General features: G+C 41.8%; 1 protein-coding gene across 1 annotated transcript in view; it reads right to left on the reverse strand.

The window, feature by feature from the left end:
• LOC124786181 (sulfite oxidase-like) overlaps nt 1-19,846 on the reverse strand; it is a 135,893-nt gene that overhangs the window by 44,472 nt on the left and 71,575 nt on the right. The window contains exon 3 of the mRNA XM_047254242.1: nt 5,878-6,171. Coding sequence (XP_047110198.1) covers nt 5,878-6,171 — 294 coding nt within the window. The remainder of the gene's footprint in view (nt 1-5,877; nt 6,172-19,846) is intronic.

The raw sequence follows: 19,846 nt of genomic DNA on the forward strand, positions 1-19,846 counted from the left end.
AAACTCTGTACAACCTCTGGTTCTTTCAGTTTATCCAGGTCCCATCTCCTCAAATTCCCACCTTTCTGCAGTTTCTTCAGTTCTAATCTACAGTTCATAACCAATAGATTGTGGTCAGAGTCCACATCTGCCCCTGGAAATGTCTTACAATTTAAAACCTGGTTGCTGAATCTCTGTCTTACCATTATATAATCTACCTGACACCTTCCAGTATCTCCAGGCTTCTTCCACGTATACAACTTTGTTTCATGATTCTTGCACCAAGTGTTAGCTATGACTGAGTTATCCTCTGTGCAAAATTCTACCAGGAGGCTTCGTTTTTCATTCCTTACCCCATTCCATATTCACCTACTTCTTTTCCTTCTCTCCCTTTTCCTACAATCAAATTTCAGTCCCCCATGACTATTAAATTTTCGTCTCCCTTCACTATCTGAATAATTTCTTTTATCTCATCATACATTTCATCAATCTCTTTGTCATGTGCGGAGCTAGTTGGCATATAAACTTGTACTAATGTGGTAGGTGTGGGCTTCATATCTATCTTGGTCACAATAATGCGTTCACTATGCTGTTTGTAGTAGCTTACCTACATTCCTATTCTCCTATCCATTATTGAACCTACTCCTGCTTTACCCCTATTTGATTTTGTATTTATAACCCTGTATTCACCTGACCAGAAGTCTTGTTCTTCCTGCCACCGAACTTCACTAATTCCCACTAAATCTAACTTTAACCTATCCATTTCCCTTTTTAAATTTTCTAACCTACCTGCCCAATTAAGGGATCTGACATTCCATGCTCCAATACGTAGAACGCCAGTTTTCTTTCTCCTGATAACAACGTCCTCCTGAATAGTCCCTGCCCGGAGAGCCGAATGGGGGACTATTTTACCTCCGGAATATTATACTGAAGAGGACGCCATCATCATTTAACCATAGAGTAAAGCTGCATGCCCTTGGGAAAAATTATGGCTGCAGTTTCCCCTTGCTTTCAGCTGTTCACAGTACCAGCACAGCAAGGCTGTTTTGGTTAGTGTTACAAGCCCAGATCAGTCAATCATCCAGACTGTTGCCCCTGCAACTACTGAAAAGGATGCTGCCCCTCTTCAGGAACCACACGTTTGTCTGGTCTCTCAACAGATACCACTCCGTTGTGGTTGCACCTACGGTACGGCTATCTGTATTGCTGAGGCATGCAAGCCTCCCCACCAACGGCAAGGTCCATGGTTCATAGGGGGAGGTAGGATGGAGATCTGCATCAAATCATTCTTCAGCCTGAAGATGACAGCAACAACAGAAGACTGTGCTTTTTTTAATTATCAAGGTCTGACTCAGTATTTGTTAAGCTTCCTTCAGACTACAGGGTGTTTCAAAAAGAATATATGTATTTCAAATGCATATATTCATTAAACTTTAAGACATACGAATATGAAACCTTACACACACATTTACGAACCTCTCAAGTTCAGATTACAGATGTTCAATATGTCCTCCATCAGCGACACTGTCACATCAATACTCAAATTCCGCCTATACTCGGGCAAGCATGTCCTTTGTCACTGATGTTATGGCAGTATGGATCCAGTTCTTGAACTCTTCCAGGTTCTGTGGGAGTGGTGGTGCATAAACATTTTCTTTAACGAAACCCCACAGGAAGAAGTCAGAGGGTGTCAAATCTGGTGACCTTGGAGCCCAGCTGAGACATGCTAAGTCACCAGCTCCTTGACGACCAATCCAATGGTTCGGTGGAGCTTCATGCACATATTCACTCACTTGGCGACTCCAGTGAGCAGGTGCCCCATCTTGAAAAATGAAGTTGTCTTTGTGCAGCCTCAGTAGCAACCAGTTTTGTAACATAGCGAGATACTGCTGACCGTTAACTGTGTTTCCATCAAAGAAGAATGGGTCGTAAACACATTTTCGGGATATCACACAAAACACATTGACTTTGGGCAAATCTCGTACATGTTCAATGGCTGCATGTGGGTTCTGTAGGCCCCAAATTTGAACATTGTGTTTGTTTACCTGACCACTAACATGGAAAGTTACTTTCTTACTGAACATGATGCATTGTGCGAAAGTGTATTCACTGTTAATAGCATCAAGAATCTCGTTGCAAATGTCGCATGTTTGCATTTTCATCAGGACACAGAGCTTGTAACAGCTTCATAGCCAACCAATGTCTTAAAACATGCCAAATTGTTGTTGTAGGCAGTTGTAACTCCCGACTGGCACAAGAAGGACTAAGTTAGAAAGCAGTTTGAATTCGCGCAACATTTTCTTCGGGATCACGAGGGCAGCCAGGACTCTTTCCTTTACATACACATCCTGTACGTAGAAACTGTCAATACCATCTGTGAATGTTCCACCCATTCGGAGGATCAATTTGGTACCTCAATCTGAAATGTTTTTGCATTGTAATCACAGAATTGCACTTCGCAAACTCGATAACACAAAATGATTTCTGCTGTGGAGTAGCCACTTTAAACATATGACAGTTACTAAGCAAAACAGAAGACAACTGATATCTAGTCATTATTAATAGAAGCTAGACTATGTATTCGTTTCTCCAATAGCCGAGCCGAGACACTGTGATCGATAGTTTGGACAAAATAATACTTTGTAATATGAATATTCTTTTTAAAACACCCTGTATATTTCATTGTAAATAACTGCATCATCTGCAAAAATACTGAGGTTACTATTAATATTGTCCACAAGATCTTTAATAAACATCATCAACGGCAACAAATCCAACATGCTCCCCTAGGGTACACCCAAAGTTACTTCTACAGCTGTCAACAACTTTCCATCCAAGATAACATTCTGTGTCCTCCCTGTGAAGAAATCCTCAATCCAATCACATATTTCATCTGATACCCCACCTAATCGTACTTATTATAATAAGCATAGGTGTACTACTAAGTCAAATGCTTTTCATAAATCGAGAAATAACGCATCTATCTGACTGCCTTGATATATGGCTTTTAGGATGTCATGAGTGAAAAGAACGAGTTGGGATTTATGTTTTCAAAATCTGTGCTGGTCAGCAAGGAAGAGGTAGTTCTGTTCGAGATTCTTCGTTATGTTGGAGCGCACAACACATTCTAAGATTCTACAACAAATGGATGTCAAGGATATTGGATGATTGCTTTGCATATCACTTCCGATACCCTTCTTGTACACAGGAGTGACCTGCGCTTTCTTCCAACTACTGGGCACAGTTTTTTTTTTTTTTTTTGAGTGATCTATGACAGATAATAGTTAATAGAGGGGCTAAATCAGCTATGAATTGGGTATCGAATCAGGAACTCCATCAGGCCCTGGGGCTTCGTTTAATTTTAATGATTTGAGCTGTTTCTCGATGCCCTGACACTAATATCTATTTCACTCGTCTTTTCAGTGGTATTATAATTAAGTTGGGGCAATACCCCTGGGTCTTCCTTTGCAAAATGACATTTGAAAACAGAGCTAAGCATCTCAGCTTTTGCTTTGCTGCACTCAGCTTCAATTCCAGTCTCATCCATGAGTGATTGCTGGATACTAACTCTGGTGCCATTAACAGCATTTGCATATGACCAGTATTTCTTTGCGTTTTGTGAAAGATAATTTGGCACTATTCTGCTACGGTCATCACTGAAGGGTTCACACATTGCTCTCTTGACTGCCACAGGTATTTCATTTAGCATCTCTCCATCTATAGCCCTACACTTTGTTTTATACGTATTATGCAGTAGTCTCTGTTCGTTTTTTCTTTCTTTCTTTCTTTCTTTCTTTCTTTCTTTTTACATGTTTCTTTATTAGTGACTGTATACCATGGAGGGTCTGTCCCATTATGAACCATCCTACTGGGTATACATCTATCCAGTGCATGATCAACTGTTCTTTTAAACTTGAGTCATGGTTACCCTGCATGCTCCTGTCCTGGGCTGAGTTTCGAGCACCTCACTGAGGTATGACAATTGTTTCTCTGTCTAGTTTGCTGAACATATAAATCTTTCTACTTGTTTTAGCTGTCCTTTGTATTTTGGTATTCATTGTTGCTATAACGGCCTCATAGTCACTGATACCAGTTTTGATATGGACTTTCTCAAAAAGGTCAGGTCTGTTTGTTGCCATTAGACCTAATATATTTCCAACATGAGTGGGGTTCTGAACTTTCTGTTCTAGCTAGTTTTCAGAGAAGGCATGTAGTAATGGTCCAAGGGATGTGTTGCCACACCCATCACTAACAAACCTATAATTATCTCATCTGATTGTTGGATGATTGAAGTCTCCTCCAACACTTACACTATCATTAGGGGACTTATGTACAAGAGAACTTAGGTTTTCCCTAAAGTTTTTGGTTACATCAGGAGGAGAATCTGTGGTTGATAGAAGGACCACCCTTGACACTGAGTCTTGCTCAAACAGTCTCACATGTGCTTCAACTTCTATCTCAGTGAATTTGAGTTTCTTGTCTACTGCTACAAGTACACCACCTCCATTTCCCGTTTCCATATCCTTTTGGTGTATGCTTAAATTTTTCCCAAAGTTCTCACTACTGTCAGCTTCACGTTTCAACCAGCTTTCTGTACCTAATATTATGTGAACTCCCTCCAGTGTTTACTTTTTTCTCTCTCTCACCTACGGTAGGCATTTCCTTGGATCTTATACTGATAATTCTGTGTTTTCCACAGCTATTGTAATTTGAACTGGATGGACAGTTGCCAAAAAAACCCTTGTGTGCACACCACACACAGTCTGCTACTTGGGTAGCTGCCTCTGATGTGTAGTGCACACACATGTTCCACAGGAATTCTATAATTATCTCAACTGATTGTTGAGGGACCCTACAACTCTCACCACTATGGCGCAAGTCTAAGAAGTCACAGCCTAGCTTGTCACAGAACCCTTGGAGGCTCTGCTTCAAGATTCCTATCGATTAAGAACCAGAGGGTCAAGATCAATTCTGGGGACAATGCTGCAGATTGTGAGCTTCATAAAAACTCCATGTTGCTCACGGAGGCTGGTCTTCTTAACCCTCTCTGGTATTTGCCTGAATGATCCAGTATGACCTTGGAGTTCAGAAAACAGGCATCATTTGTTCCAACTCGCACCACAATTTGTAGCTGGTTGCACCCTGTTCCCTCAAAGGCTGCCAGCCTCTTCAACATGCTGTATGACTCCTCCAGGCTTACTCAGTGAGTGTACCTGGTATTCCTTTCTATCCCTTGCTGCATTTTCCTCAGGGATACCATTATTTACTGTAGGTTTCACCTGCCGACAATTAACAGGCCCTACCCTTTGGCTTTTGCCTCCCCTTGACAGAAGACAAAGCAAGTTTCCCCAAAATAGGTGAAGTGAGTCCCACTGGCCCAGTTTCAGTTTCAATAAGAGACAGCACTGCAAACTTGTTTCTTAGAGGAATCAGTATAGCACCCTTAGTAATTGTTGCTCCCTGTCTGCCTTTACAGGATGCCTAGACCCAACTGTGGCACACCACCCACAGCCAACTGAAAGCATAACGTTGGGGCTTGTCTTTTCTGCAGGAAATACACTTAATTTTAGAACATTCGTAACAAAGGTATTTAATGTGTGATGCATACAGCAATGACTTTGGGTATTCACTGACAATAACGTTCCTAAAGCCATGCATTATAGTTTGCATCCTATATGAAGCAAGTACTTCAACAGTTTTCCATGAAAAAATCTGTAGTTATCTGGAAATGCACTGAAAAAACATGAAAATCAATTTTTCACTAAAACATTATTTCATAATCACATATTTATCATTTAGACATTTTGTATGACTCTAATGACAAGACTACTAAAATGCATTATAATCAACATAAATAAGTAATATATTAGTTTATGAAAAAAGAGCACACTGACCTACCTATCCTGTAGCCCTCCAACAGTTCTAGAACATTTTGTTGCTTGTGGACAGCATATAGTGCCCAAAAAGGCTCCAATGATCCTCCAGCAGCCATAAGAATCTTATCACCACCCGGGTGCTGCTCAATAAATGGTGTTATGTCATAGACACCATGGCCAAATGTAACCCAAACACCTGAGCTCTTATCATTATGTTTAGCAACTTCATCAAGTGAATATTCAGGCAAGCCTGACTTGTATTCGCCTGGTAACTGCTGTGATGCTGCATGAACTGTCTCTTGGAATTTCTGGTGACCTGAAATAAAAAAACATTAGGATCTAAATAATTTTTCACATTTTCTGTCACAATGCAGCATACAGACAATTAATGAGTTTAATGAAAGGCCGAGTATTTCTTTGCTACACACGACACATATTCCATTTTTACAGCTGAAGATGGTCATATAAACTGAAATTGGTAATTACAGCAATGTAGAATTTTTAAATGAAATGATTTAATTAATGAGTAGATTAATTAATGATCATGGCAGCTTTAAAGAAGGAAAAAACCTGCACTGACCTTGTAAGTTTAGTAGACTTTGTGTTCTTAAGTAAGGGAATACTAGTATAGGACAGAATAGTTCAAGTACTAAAAATTATGAAGTAAGGGATATTAATCAGTATGAGCACCAGTAGTGCATGTACTGAGACACATTAACATCTCAAAGTAAAATGTCCCTTGGTCTTTGTTGTGTACACAGTTCTGCGTAGTCAGCGCGTACACAACTTTCCCACTAGAGCGCGGCCCGCTAAGCACAACAGCGCAGGCGCAGCACTCGTCCGTCTGCGCACTACGAGATGGCGTTGTCATAGAGACGGACCAAATTCTGCTTCCGCCAATCCGCGTATTAATATGTAACGCAACCAATGAGATTGCTGCTAACATAGAACCTTTTCTCCTCGCGGATCACACTCGCGCAGTGATACCTGAATGTGCGAGGTATTATAACGAGTGGACAGACCTCTGATCAGTTAGTCTGCATTAGTCTATACCAGTCTGCATTTGTCTGTATCAGTCTATAGTCAAGTTTCAGTCTGCGCCTAATAAGATTATCATATTCCTGTACATAGCCATGAAGAGAAATGTATAGACACTTTGTGAAGTATCAGAGATATGTGAGAATAAGATTAACGTACCAAGACCAAAGGAACTTCAGATTGTCAATTGTAAACAGCATCCAGAATCAAGTTACGTAACGTCTATGATTTTTATTCTTTTAATAAATGTGAGTGAAAATTAATCAAGTTCTGTTTAAAGTTGGTCACCGTCAATCTGCTACTCTAAGCGTGCAAGTGGCATTTCTATCGTCTGACCTAACGGCAGAAGATAAACACGCCACGATAAGACCACGAGACATATTGCTGACACTCGCCTACTTCGTTAGAGTGACAAGTCAAATAATCTGATGGTGTGTGTACCGAAGGTCTTACAGTACGCACACCACAGTCTTAATTGTCAGCTTGGTTTTTTAAGCAGAAACAAACATTTTTGTAATCTTCAAAATGGCAGTCAGTATAAGTGTACATGATCTTACTGCTATAATGAATTACTGTTATGCAGTCAAAAAGGTAATGTGAGAAGAGAAAAAGTGAATTCTCAAAGTTTAGTGAAGGTATGTCAAGTTTACAGAATTCCGAGAAATGTACGCACATGCAAACCAATACTCACCCAACAATTTATCCTAGAAGATCGATTGAAGAAAGGCAAACCTATGTTCATAGCATTTGCAGATTAAGAGAAAGCTGCTGACAAAGTTGACTGGAACACACTCTTTGAAATTCTGAATGTAGCAGGGATAAAATACACAGAGCGAAAGGTTACTCACAATTTGTATAGCAACGTGACTACAGTTATAGGCACTGATGGCTTGTGCAAAATTTTACCAATGTGGTACAATGTAGAGGCCTATAGTCTACTGAGTTACATAGGTAGTAGTCGTACCTACATTGAATATATTAATTTAATGTATATAAATAAAACTGTTTACACATATTTAAATTTTAAAATTAAACGTTTAACAGTGCAAGGAAAAAAAAAAAGTCATCGTAGCACAGGAAATCAAACCCAAGCTGACGGATTGCCAGTCAGTGTACTTGACCACTGCACTACAGAGCTAATACATAAACTGCTGCACAAAAACCTCTCATACTTTACATGTAAATCCATAGACAACATTTTACCTTTTCCTAGGACCCACTCACACAAAATATTCCAGGAACCTGAAAGGGACATCTAACTGCTTCTACTCACATAATTTGAGCCAAATTGGTGAGCCTCGTCCCACATTCTCCTGTTGTTAGATTTGAATTTGGAGTAGATCTACCTAAATCTTGCAGTCTCACTTTTTCCCTCAGAGATCTACTGGAAAAGAGCCCCTTTAGTAGGTCATCTACAGAGTACACTCTCTCACTAAATGCCCTTGTATACTCACTTTTTAATCACCATCAATAGCCTTTTGACTTACAAGGGTAGTAATCACAACTAAACTGGATATATTAATTTTTCATATGCAAATGGAACTGTTTAAATATATTTAAATTTTATAATTAATCAATTAATAGCGTGAAGAGTAAAATACAATTTTAAAAAAGTTATGGTAGCTGTGGGAATCAAAGCCAAGCTAGCAAACTGCCAGTCAGTGCACATGAACACTCAGCCATAGTCCGTCAACTGCTCCTCAGAAATCTCTCATACTCTACATTTGCACAATACTTTATGTGCACCTTCAAAGAAAAATACTGACCTGGTGCTGTGAACAACATAGCACTCATAGTGCTGGAAGAGATGATACCAGATCAAAGCATGCCCAGTTGGAAACACACTGCTGCATCCCTACTCCCAGTTGATCGTAGCCCAGCTGACCATCATTTCAGCACTCAACACTGAGATCTAGTTATTGTGGCCAGACTGTTACAAAAACATGTTTTTGTCCATTTTATCTACACGCCAGCATGCATTCGAAGAGAGACAGCATAATTTTAGTGTGATTTTCAGTTCACATTCAAAGAGAAATGGCATAATTTTATGCAATTTCCGGCTTGCATTCAAAGAGAAAGAGCATATTTTAGTGTGATATTCGCATGCACTTGAAGAGAAATTGCATAATTTTAGTGTGATTTTCAGTTCACCTTCAAAGAGAAATGGCAGAATTTTATGCAATTTCTGGCTTGTATTAAAAGAGAAAGAGCATAATTTTAGTGTGATATTTACAGTTTGCTGTAGCACATTAGCACATGATAACTAGCTGCCACTGGTTATATGAATCAAAGGAAAGATTAGATTAGAAGGAAGAGAGACAGGGTTGTAGGCTATTCCCAATGTTACTCAATCTATGCAGTGAGCACAGGAAACCAAGGAGAAATTTGGAAAGGAAATTAAAGCTCTGGGAGGATAAATTATAACTTTGAAAACATAAGGTTCCAAGACAAATCCACACAAAAGTCCAAACCCTTCATCTCGGAAGAAGAGAGGAGAAGAAGATCAGAAAGAATGAAGAAATACTGGGCCCTAAGAAAAGAACAACGCACAAAGAAATGATTGATCCAGCGCACCCCAAAGAGGGTGAAACGAAAGAAGAAGGAGAAAGAAAACTTTGAGGTTTTCTGGTGACATTGTAATTCTGTAGAGAATTCTGTAGAGATAGGACAAAACTTTGAAGAGTGTTTGAATGGAATGGATAGTGTCTTGAAAAGAGATTACATGATGAACATGAACAAAAGTAGCACTAAGGCAAAGGAATGCAGTCTAATTAAATCAGCTCATGCTGAGGGATTTAGATTAGAAAACAACTGATGACAGTTGAAATAAAAAGGATACAAAATGCATACTGGCAATAGCAAGAAAAGCATTTCTGGAAAAGAGGAATTCATTAAAGCCAATTGTCTTGCCACAGTAGTAACACTGGTTCCTGTCAGATCACGGATGTTATGTGCTGTTGGGCTGGGCTAGCACTTGGATGGGTGAATGTCTGGTCTGCCAAGTGCCGGTGGCAAGCAGCGTGTACTCAGCCCTTGTGAGGCAAACTGAGTAGCTACTTGATTAAGAAGAAGCAGTTCTGGTCTCGTAAACTGACATATAGCTGGGAGAGCGGTGTGCTGACCACTTGCCCCTCCATATCTGCATCCAGTGATGCCTGTGAGCTGAGGATGATATGGTGGCCAGTCAGTACCATTGGGCCTTCATGGCCTGTTGAGGTGGAGTTTAGTATTTTAATTCATTAACCTCTAATAAGTGTTCAGAAAAAATTTCTCAAGATGTTTATCTGGAGTACTGTATGGAAATAAAATGTGTATAGTAAGGAAGTAAGACAAGGAAAGAATAAAGCTTTTGAGATGTGATGCTCTAGAAGAGTGATGAAGACTGGATGGGAATGTCAAATAACTAATGAAGAAGTTCTGTAGTGAATTAGGGGGAAAAAATTATGGCAAAAGTTGACTTCAAGAAGAGGTAGTTGATAGGGCCAATCCTGAGGCAAGGAGAGATTGTCAATTTGGTAATAGAAGGAAATGTAGATAGTAAAAACTGTAGAGGGAGACCAGGCTTGAATACAGTAAGCAGCTTCAAACAGACATAGATTGCGGTAGTTCTGCAGAGATAAAGAAGGTAGCACAAGATAGACTGGCATGGAGAGCTAAATCAGACCAATCTTCAGACTGAAGACGACAACAACTACAACAACAACAATAGTCAACAGTCTAAGAAGAGGAAATGATAGCCTGACATAAAAAATATGCATCTAAGGTCAAAGCAAAACATGCATGAAACGCCACAAGACACAGTCAATGCATCAGAATTGAAGAAAGTAAACACCACAAAGCAACAGGTGCAAAAATAACACCTAAAATACATAAAACAATGTTTCTAAATGTGAACAAATTTCTTCGCAACAGTGTCACAGCAAGTAGCTCAGAACCGAGGCTTAATTCAAGTATTAAAATAACCATGTTTAGCATCCCAGAGTCAAAAGTTACAGTTATTGAAAATAGCCTAAAATTCCAACAACTATATGCGAAAGTTCTGGAAACAATAAGGATTATGTTGTGAAAATAAATGCCACAAAACATGTACACATATTTTGAGACAGTCATGGCAGAGGTATAGCCGAAATTGTAAAAAGAATTTTAACAGTGCCAAGATTTGTGTCATCAAGAAACCTGGTGCTAAAATTCAAGAAGTCTTAACATGTAATTCTTCATGCTTTCCCGGCGATCTGTTGACATCTTGGATATTCGGGAATCCAGCCGAATGTTCGTGTCGTTCTCGCGCGATATTTCAACAGCGTGCCTTGCTGTCTTCTTCATGTGCTACCTGAGACTGGTCCTTGGCTCGATCGAGTCCAGTATTTATGCCTGGGAGGAGCTAAGTGTTCCCTAATCGGTCCGCACCGAGTCGAGTGTTCCATCTGTGGTCCGCACCCGCCAGACTCGGCTTCAACGGACCCCTCCAGTCGCGGACGTTCCGACTGCCGTCGGTGCCCGTTTTGGCCATCCTCAACGGTTGTGGTTGTCATCTGAGGTGTGTCAGACCCGATCTCAGATGCTGGGTACTCTATCTCATGACTGTTACTGTGATTTCCGCTTCTGTTTTGTGCTGGGCGCTCCCTAATCAGTCTGCACCGCATCGTGTGTTCCATCTGAGGTCCGCGCCCGCCAGACGCGGCTACATTGTCCCTCTCTGGTCGCCGGTGTTCCCTCCGCCATCCGCGCCCGGCCTGGCCGTCTTCTAAAGTCGAGTTCATGATCTGGGGTGTGTCAGATCTGGTCTCTAATGTCCAACACCTTGACTCACAGCTGTTCTCTCGGTCTCCACTTCTATTTCTTGTAGAATCCAGCACTTGAGCTTGTGAAAACTCAATGCAGGACACTCCGGGATTCTACAAGAAATAGAAGTGGAGACCGAGAGAACAGCCGTGAGCCAAGGTGTCAGACATTAGAGACCAGATCTGACACATCCCAGATCATGAACTCGACTTCAGAAGACAGCCAGGCCAGGTGCGGACGGCGGAGGGCACACTGGCGACCAGAGAGGGACAATGTAGCCGTGCCTAATGGGCGCGGACCTCTGATGGAACACATGACGCGGCGCAGACCGATTAGGGAGCGCCCAGCACGAAACAGAAGCAGAAATCACAGTAACAGTCATGAGATAGCGTACCCAACATCTCAGATTGGGTCTGACACACCTCAGATGACAACCTAAACCGTTGAGGATGGCCAAAACGGGTGCCGATGGCAGTCGGAACGTCTGCGACTGGAGGAGTCTGTTGAAGCCGAGTCTGGCGGGTGCGGACCACGGATGGAACACTCGACTCAGCACGGACCGATTAGGGAATGCCCAGCTCCTCCCAGGCATAAATACTGGACTCAATCGAACCAAGGACCAGTCTCAGGTAGCACCTGAAGAAGACAGCGAGGCACGCTGTTGAAATATCGTGCGAGAGCGACGCGAACATCCGGCTGGATTCCCAAATATCCAAGATGGCAAGTCTTAACATGCTGTGATGCTGAAACTGTAAAAAATGATTATTGATCGTAATATGTGGTATTAACAATGTCACCTACAATGAAGGTTATGATGTTGTACAAAACTGCAAGGCAAAATTTTCATTGCTTCATCACTCCAAGATATTTGTTATCAACATTCCAAACAACCAGGATTTGATCCCACAACCCTGTGTAAATGAGGCTATCTCATAACCAGACTTTGAAATAACAAAAAGCTGGAAGTTTTGTGGTAATATTCATGTTGCAGATGGAAGTAATTTTAGTAGAGAGTTGTTCATTAACTGTGGCATCCCCTAAACAGGTCAGGAGAAAAAGCGTTATATGCCCTTCCAAATGCAGTGGTTATGGAACAAAAGAACTCCACACTTCTAACCTATTTCCCTTCAATGGCTTCAACAGTCTTATAGTGCAGGCTCAAAATGTCCTAAATGAAACAATTAACAGTGAAACAAATACTAACAAAAAGATAGAGGGGCTGGCCAGTACTTACCTCAGCTCAGTACAGCCGATAGATACACATAAAACACATAAAACAGAACCGAAAATTTATGTTCCTAGCTTTCGGAACAAATGTTCCTTCATCGAGGCGGAGAGAAGGGGAAGAAAGGAAAGGAGATTCAGTTACTCACAACCCAGGTTATGAAGCAACAGGGAAAGGAAAATAGGGAGGGTAGCAAGGATGGAGGCATGGTTGTCAGAGGGAAGCCAAAGATATTCTACTGTAAGTACTGTGCCAGCTTCAAACCAAAGAGGACGCATACAGAAGTAAAAAGGTATATAGTATAAAGATAAACACAACTATGTAGGATGAAAAGATGCGTGAATGGCTAAAGAGGAAAGGGAAAGAGGAGAAGACTGAAGAGTAAATGGGATTGAGGTTGTTTAACGTAGGTTCAGTCCAGGGGGATGGCGGGATGAAAGGATGTGTTGGAGTGCAAGTTCCCATCTCCGCAGTTCAGAGGGACTGGTGTTGGGTGGGAGAAGCCAAATGGCACATACGGTGTAGCAGGTTCCTAGGTCCCTAGAATTATGCTGGAGGGCATGATCCGCTACTGGGTATTGGGCATCTCCTAGGCGGACAGTTCGTCTGTGTCCGTTTATGCGCCCAGCCAGTTTAGTTGTTGTCATGCCGATGTAAAAGGCCGTGCAGTGCAGGCATGTCAGTTGATAAATGACATGTGTAGTTTCACACGTGGCCCTGCCTTGAATTGTGTATGTTTTACCAGTAGCGGGGCTGGAGTAGGTGGTTGTGGGGGGATGCATGGGGCAGGTTTTGCAGCGGGGTCGGTTACAGGGGTAGGAACCGCTGGGTGGAGAAGGTAGTCTGGGAATATTGTAGGGTTTAACAAGGATGTTACGGAGGTTAGGGGGGCGACGAAAGGCAACTCTGGGTGGTGTGGGGAGAATTTTGTCAAGGGATGATCTCATTTCAGGGGTTGACTTGAGAAAGTCATATCCCTGGCGGAGTAATTTGTTCATGTTTTTGAGGCCAGGATAATATTGGGTGACAAGGGGGATGCTTCTGTGTGGTCTGGGGGTAGGAACATTGTTGTTGGATGAGGAGGAATGTATTGCTCAGGAAATCTGTTTGTGGACAAGGTCTGCAGGATAGTTGCGGGAGAGGAAAGCATTGGTCAGGTTATTGGTGTAATTGTTGAGGGATTTGTCACTGGAGCAGATACGTTTGCCACGAATACCTAGGCTGTAGGGAAGGGAGCGTTTGATGTGGAAAGGATGGCAGCTATCAAAGTGAAGGTCCTGTTGTTTGTTTGTGGGTTTGATATGGACAGAGGTGTGGATGTGAGCTTCAACACTGGAGCAGATACGTTTGCCACGAATACCTAGGCTGTAGGGAAGGGAGCATTTGATGTGGAAAGGATGACAGCTATCAAAGTGAAGGTACTGTTGTTTGTTTGTGGGTTTGATATGGACAGAGGTGTGGATGTGAGCTTCAACAAGATGAAGGTCAACATCCAGGAAGGTGGCTTGGGTTTTGGAGAAGGACCAGGTGAAATTCAGATTCGAAAAGGAGTTGAGGTTATGGAGGAAATTAAGGAGTGTTTCTTCACCATGAGTCCAGACCACAAAGATGTCATCTATAAACCTATACCAGGCCAGGGGAAGCAGCTGTTGGGTCTTCAGGAAAGCCTCCTCCATGCGGCCCATGAAGAGGTTGGCATAGGACGGAGCCATCCTGGTTCCCATGGCCATTCCCCTGATTTGTTTGTAGGTCTGGCCTTCAAAAGTGAAGTAATTATGGGTGAGGATGAAGTTGGTAAGTGTGATAAGGAACGAGGTTTTTGGAAGATCTTCGGGTGGGCGTTGGGAGAGGTAGTGCTCAAGGGCAGAGAGACCATGGGTATGCGGGATGTTTGTGTAAAGGGATGTAGCATCTATGGTGACAAGAAAGGTTTCAGGTGGGAGAGGAGTGGGAATGGATTTGAGGCGTTCTAGGAAGTGGTTTGTGTCTTTGATGTAGGATGGGAGTCTGCGGGTGATAGGTTGGAGGTGCTGGTCTACCAGAGCTGAGATACGTTCGGTTGGGGCTTTGAAGCCTGCTACAATGGGACGGCCAGGATGGTTCTCTTTGTGGATTTTGGGTAATAGGTAGAAGGTAGGGGTACGTGGCTCAGGTGGAGTGAGTAAGTCTATGGAAGCCATTGTGAGGCCTTGTGAGGGACCTTGGATTTTTAGGATTTTTTGCAGCTCAGTCTGGATGGAGGGAATGGGATCCTGGGTAACAGCTTTGTAGGTTGAGGTGTCGGAGATTTGACGCAGTCCTTCTGCCACATACTCCACACGGTCAAGTACGACAGTTGTGGAGCCTTTATCCGCCGGGAGGATGACAATAGAGCGGTCTATTTTCAGCTCCTTAATGGCACGGGATTCAGCTGGGGTGATGTTGGGGGTTGTCGGGATGTTCTTCAAGAGGGACTGGGAGGCAACACTGGATGTGAGGAATTCCTGAAATGTCTGCAAGGGATGGTTTTTTGGGAGGGGAGGAGGATCCCTTTGAGAAGGCAGTCGGAACTGTTCTAGACAGGGTTCAACACTGGGTCTAGTATTTGGGGGCTGTGTTTGGGTAGTGAAGTGATATTTCCAGTTGAGGTTCCGGATGAATGAGAGGAGATCTTTAACCAGGGCAGTGTGGTTGAATTTAGGCGTGGGGCTAAAGGTTAAGCCTTTTGATAGAACAGATGTCTCTGGAGGAGAGAGGGATCTGGATGAGAGGTTTAGGACTGAATTGGGACTGGTGATATGTGGCATTTGACTGTGGTTATAGTTGAGATTTGGTCTGTGTGGGGTATGTGCTGGGATGGGGAGATTGAGTAGGGTGGCTAGGCTAGGTTTGTTGGCTATGAGGGGGGTTTGTGGAAGGTTCTGTTGTGGTTGGTGTTTGTGAGAGATAGGGAGAGGGACCCCACTTCTTAGGTGTTGCACTAGCACTGTGGATAGTTTTTTCAGGTGGTGTGTGGCATGGAACTCAAGTTTGCAGCTGGCTTCTAGGATGATGTTCCTGAGTGTGTTCTCCAAGCAAGGGTTTGAGAGGTGGAGGACTTTGAAGAGAGATAGGAGCTGTTGGGAGTGGTGGTTACATGAAGTAGTGTAGAGATTCAGGACAAGTTGGGTAAGGGCTAAAGATTGAAGGTTCAGGAAGTCCAGGAGAGACTGGTGGAACGAGGAATTGCACCCGGAGATGGGAACTTTTAATGTAAGCCCTTTAGGGGTAATTCCAAAGGTTAAGCAGGACCGGAGGAAAAGTATGTGGGATTGCAGTTTGGCTACGGTGAATGCATGTTTCCGGAATGAATGTAAATAATGTGGTATAGGATTAGGGTACATAGTGGGTAACTGGTGGGTAGGGAAATTAAATAACTAAAGTTGAAATAGTAATCATAAGAAGGAATAAAACGCGGAGGGAAGGACGAGAAAGAAAGAAATTGTGTTGGTAACGTTCAATACCAAAGGAAGACCACTATATAAGAAAAATACGGAAAAAGTTGACCAGACCAAGCAAGTATGTCCAGATCAGGGGAAAAGAACACACGTTGCTTAAAAACAGAGATAGCGAGTGGCGAAAAAAAGATCGCGCATGCCACAAAAAAGATCGCGCATGCCACAAAAAAGATCGCGCGTGCCGTAAAAGAGATCGCGCGTGCCGCAAAAAAGATCGCGGGTGGCGCAGAAATGTCCCAAAAAATTTTCTTGTGGCAGACAAAGATAGCCAATGGCACAAAAATATCGGCAGCAACAAGAAATCGACGGAAATGGATGATGCTGGTAGGTGTGGAAGAGATTGTTGGCAGTGATTGTTGGCTGGAAAACAGCGGATAACGAACGTTAAAACTATGGAATGTTGAATAAATAAATCAATAAATAAAAAAGAGAACAGGACTATAAACGGAACAAGATAATAGGAGGAAGATGAAACTAGCACAGTTGGTGACGAAAATATTTATTTATGTAAATATAAGACACTGAAGAAGAGAAAGTGTTAAGATGACAGACGTAAGTGATAGCTAACAAAAGGGACAAAACAATGAAGGATGTGGACCATATAGGTGATCTAAATGATTAATGGAAAATCTCATATGAGATGTGAAACAAATACTAACAAAGAGATAGAGGGGCTGGCCAGTACTTACCTCAGCTAAGTACAGCCAATAGATACACATAAAACAGAACCGAAAATTTATGTTCCTAGCTTTCGGAACAAATGTTCCTTCATCGAGGAGGAGAGAGGGGAAAGAAAGGGAAGAAGGGAGAGGAGATTCAGTTACTCACAACCCATTAACAGTGAGAAAATCTTGTAAATGATGCCATAGTCACCTTTGACTGAACAATTATTTATCTATAAAACCAACTATTGTAATTTAGGTAGCTTTACCATTATCAAATGGGATACTGCAAAACTGTGCTTTAGTACATGTCGAAACTTAAAAAATATTCGACACATGTACATGTTGTCATCATTTCTGCATGTTAGGTATTTAGCATCGTCGTTATCTTTTACATGAATGACATCAAATCACTAGTTGTGTAAACTGTATAAATGACAGATTACACATGACTGTGAAACCCAGCTACAAGTTAATGAGACTTTTATTTCAAACTCTCAGATGCTTTTATAGGCGAAAGTATTTATTCTCATGAAATATCCAAGCAGTGGCAATTTTTCACTAGTGTTGGCTTCTAAATAAAGTAAATGAAATTTCTGTTCTCTTAGAGGATCCGGAAGGTGTAAAATTTGTTGTTTTATGCTCCTCGGTGTTTTGCAAAGATATCAGAGTGCTTGGAGGGATCAGGGAATTACTTCTCATTGTGTCGACTCAGGGGGCTCTGAATCCCTGATAGAATATTGAGTTAACAGATTTTGGCTCATGGTGATTTATGTTGTCCGTTTATTGGATCTACTTTACAAAAATTCATCCATGTAGTTTCCAGTGGCAAAATCATTAACATACTTACCCAATTCTGAAGTACACACCATGTGAATTATCTTGGCAAAGGCCATCTTTCAAAGCCCCAGTTTTTGCAAAATGCTGGAAAGTGCATTACATGCATATCTTACAAATTTTGAGCTTCTGAAACATTATGAAAGTGTCACTTCCTGACTTTCCTTCCTTATACAGCAGTACGACACTTGCAACTTTTCAGTAATAGTCTTCACACAGGGACTATGGGACAAAAACTGAATCTAATCTAATCTCATCTAATCCCATCTGGATTGCCTCTATCAAGAGAACACAGCCCAAAGCTGTGATGGCATTTACGGTACTCCTGCATACATGAGATTCTTTTTTTTCTGCTTAATACAGACAGCACCCAAACTTGAGAATCTCTTGAGAATGTTTCCACTTTGTTGGAATCATTGTTAGACACCTTTCCTGTGGTAACAAGGAAGCAGAAACATATCAAATAATTAACCTAAGAATTTCTGGGCCAGCTGAATTGAATGACAGTATTTTTCAGAACTACCACACTATAAGGCAATGAAGAAGAATAAGAAACTGTTTAAAGAATCTATCATAGTATAAGAAGTAAAATCAAGGCACATAAGCAGTCAATAGTTGTCTGAGATTTCAAGACAATGACAAGTCATTTCCAGTAGGGTATTCAGACTTTTTTTTAGTACATGTTTGCGTTATAACATTCATCAGCAAAGGCACCTAGGACAAGTTCTACTCTTTAATTTTATTCTCCAGGCTCTGTACTTCCCATCTCACACTGAAAGTGATAAGGTATTACTGATAAGAGTATTATTAGGAGATCTAAGAGTATTATTAGGAGATCTGCTCAGTCTTCTTGAAACTATAGTACTCTTGCCTGTAACAACATCAATTTTTGTTGTTGTTATATCATTCTTGGTGCACTTTCAGTGTCTTCAGTCTGTGTATTGCTTCAAAGAAGACAATACAACATACAGCCACCAACCCACCAAAGCATCCTGTGATGGTGTTGACGATTCAAGCTCACAGGCTGCCTCTGTCTGAGAGACCACCTGTTGCAGAGGAAACAGAGGAGAGCATCCAAATGTGTTCCTTCAAAGCCCAAAGAAATACACGTCATGCAAGTTGCGAACTGGGCATGCCTCAGCCAACTGTGTGGAAGATTCTGTGGAAGTGATTGCATCAGCAACCATATCACATGTAATGTGAATCATCATGGAAAATCCCAGTGTTACAGTGCAGATCAAAAGAGATTCTCCAAAGATGAATGTCTTCAGTGCTGTGTGATAGAGCAATGTTTACAGGCCCTACTTTTCTCCAGGGAAAACTGTGATGGGTATGACACACTTAAGTACATTAAAAGACTGGTCGTTTCTGAGGCAGACAGCTGATAACCCTCACTTCTTATTCCAACATGATGGAGCCCCATTTCTTGGGCATGGAAAAGTGTGTTGGCATCTGAACAAGGAACTGCCAGACGGGTGGGTCGGGCAATGTGGTCACGACGATTCGGCGCTCTTCAGATGGCCCCCAAGGTCTCCCGGTTTTTTTCTTTTGGGGTATGTGAAAGACCATGTGTATTTACCACCTTTTCTAACAACATTGGCTAAACTCCAGGATCACACCACTGCTGTGCTGGTGAACATTGAAAGGGACATGCTCGAACATGTACGGACTGAGCTTGACTACCGCATAGATGTGTGTTGTGTAACACAAGGAGAGCACATAGAACACTTGTAATGATGTGTAAGAAGCTTGAAAATATGCTTTCTCATACAAAGTATCAATCACTATTTTGTATGTAAAACTTTGTGAAATACATTCATCCAAAGCCTGATGAATTGTTTGTAATCACCCTGCAAGGCTTCATCCCGTTCTATTTGCATATGGAGTGTGGGTATAATGGTTACTTAACCACCTCTGTACAAGCTGTAATTAGACTAATCCTGTCTTTGCAATTCCTATGGGAGTAATCCC

Source organism: Schistocerca piceifrons, chromosome 1 (genome assembly GCF_021461385.2).
Source record: "Schistocerca piceifrons isolate TAMUIC-IGC-003096 chromosome 1, iqSchPice1.1, whole genome shotgun sequence".
NCBI lineage: Eukaryota > Metazoa > Arthropoda > Insecta > Orthoptera > Acrididae > Schistocerca > Schistocerca piceifrons.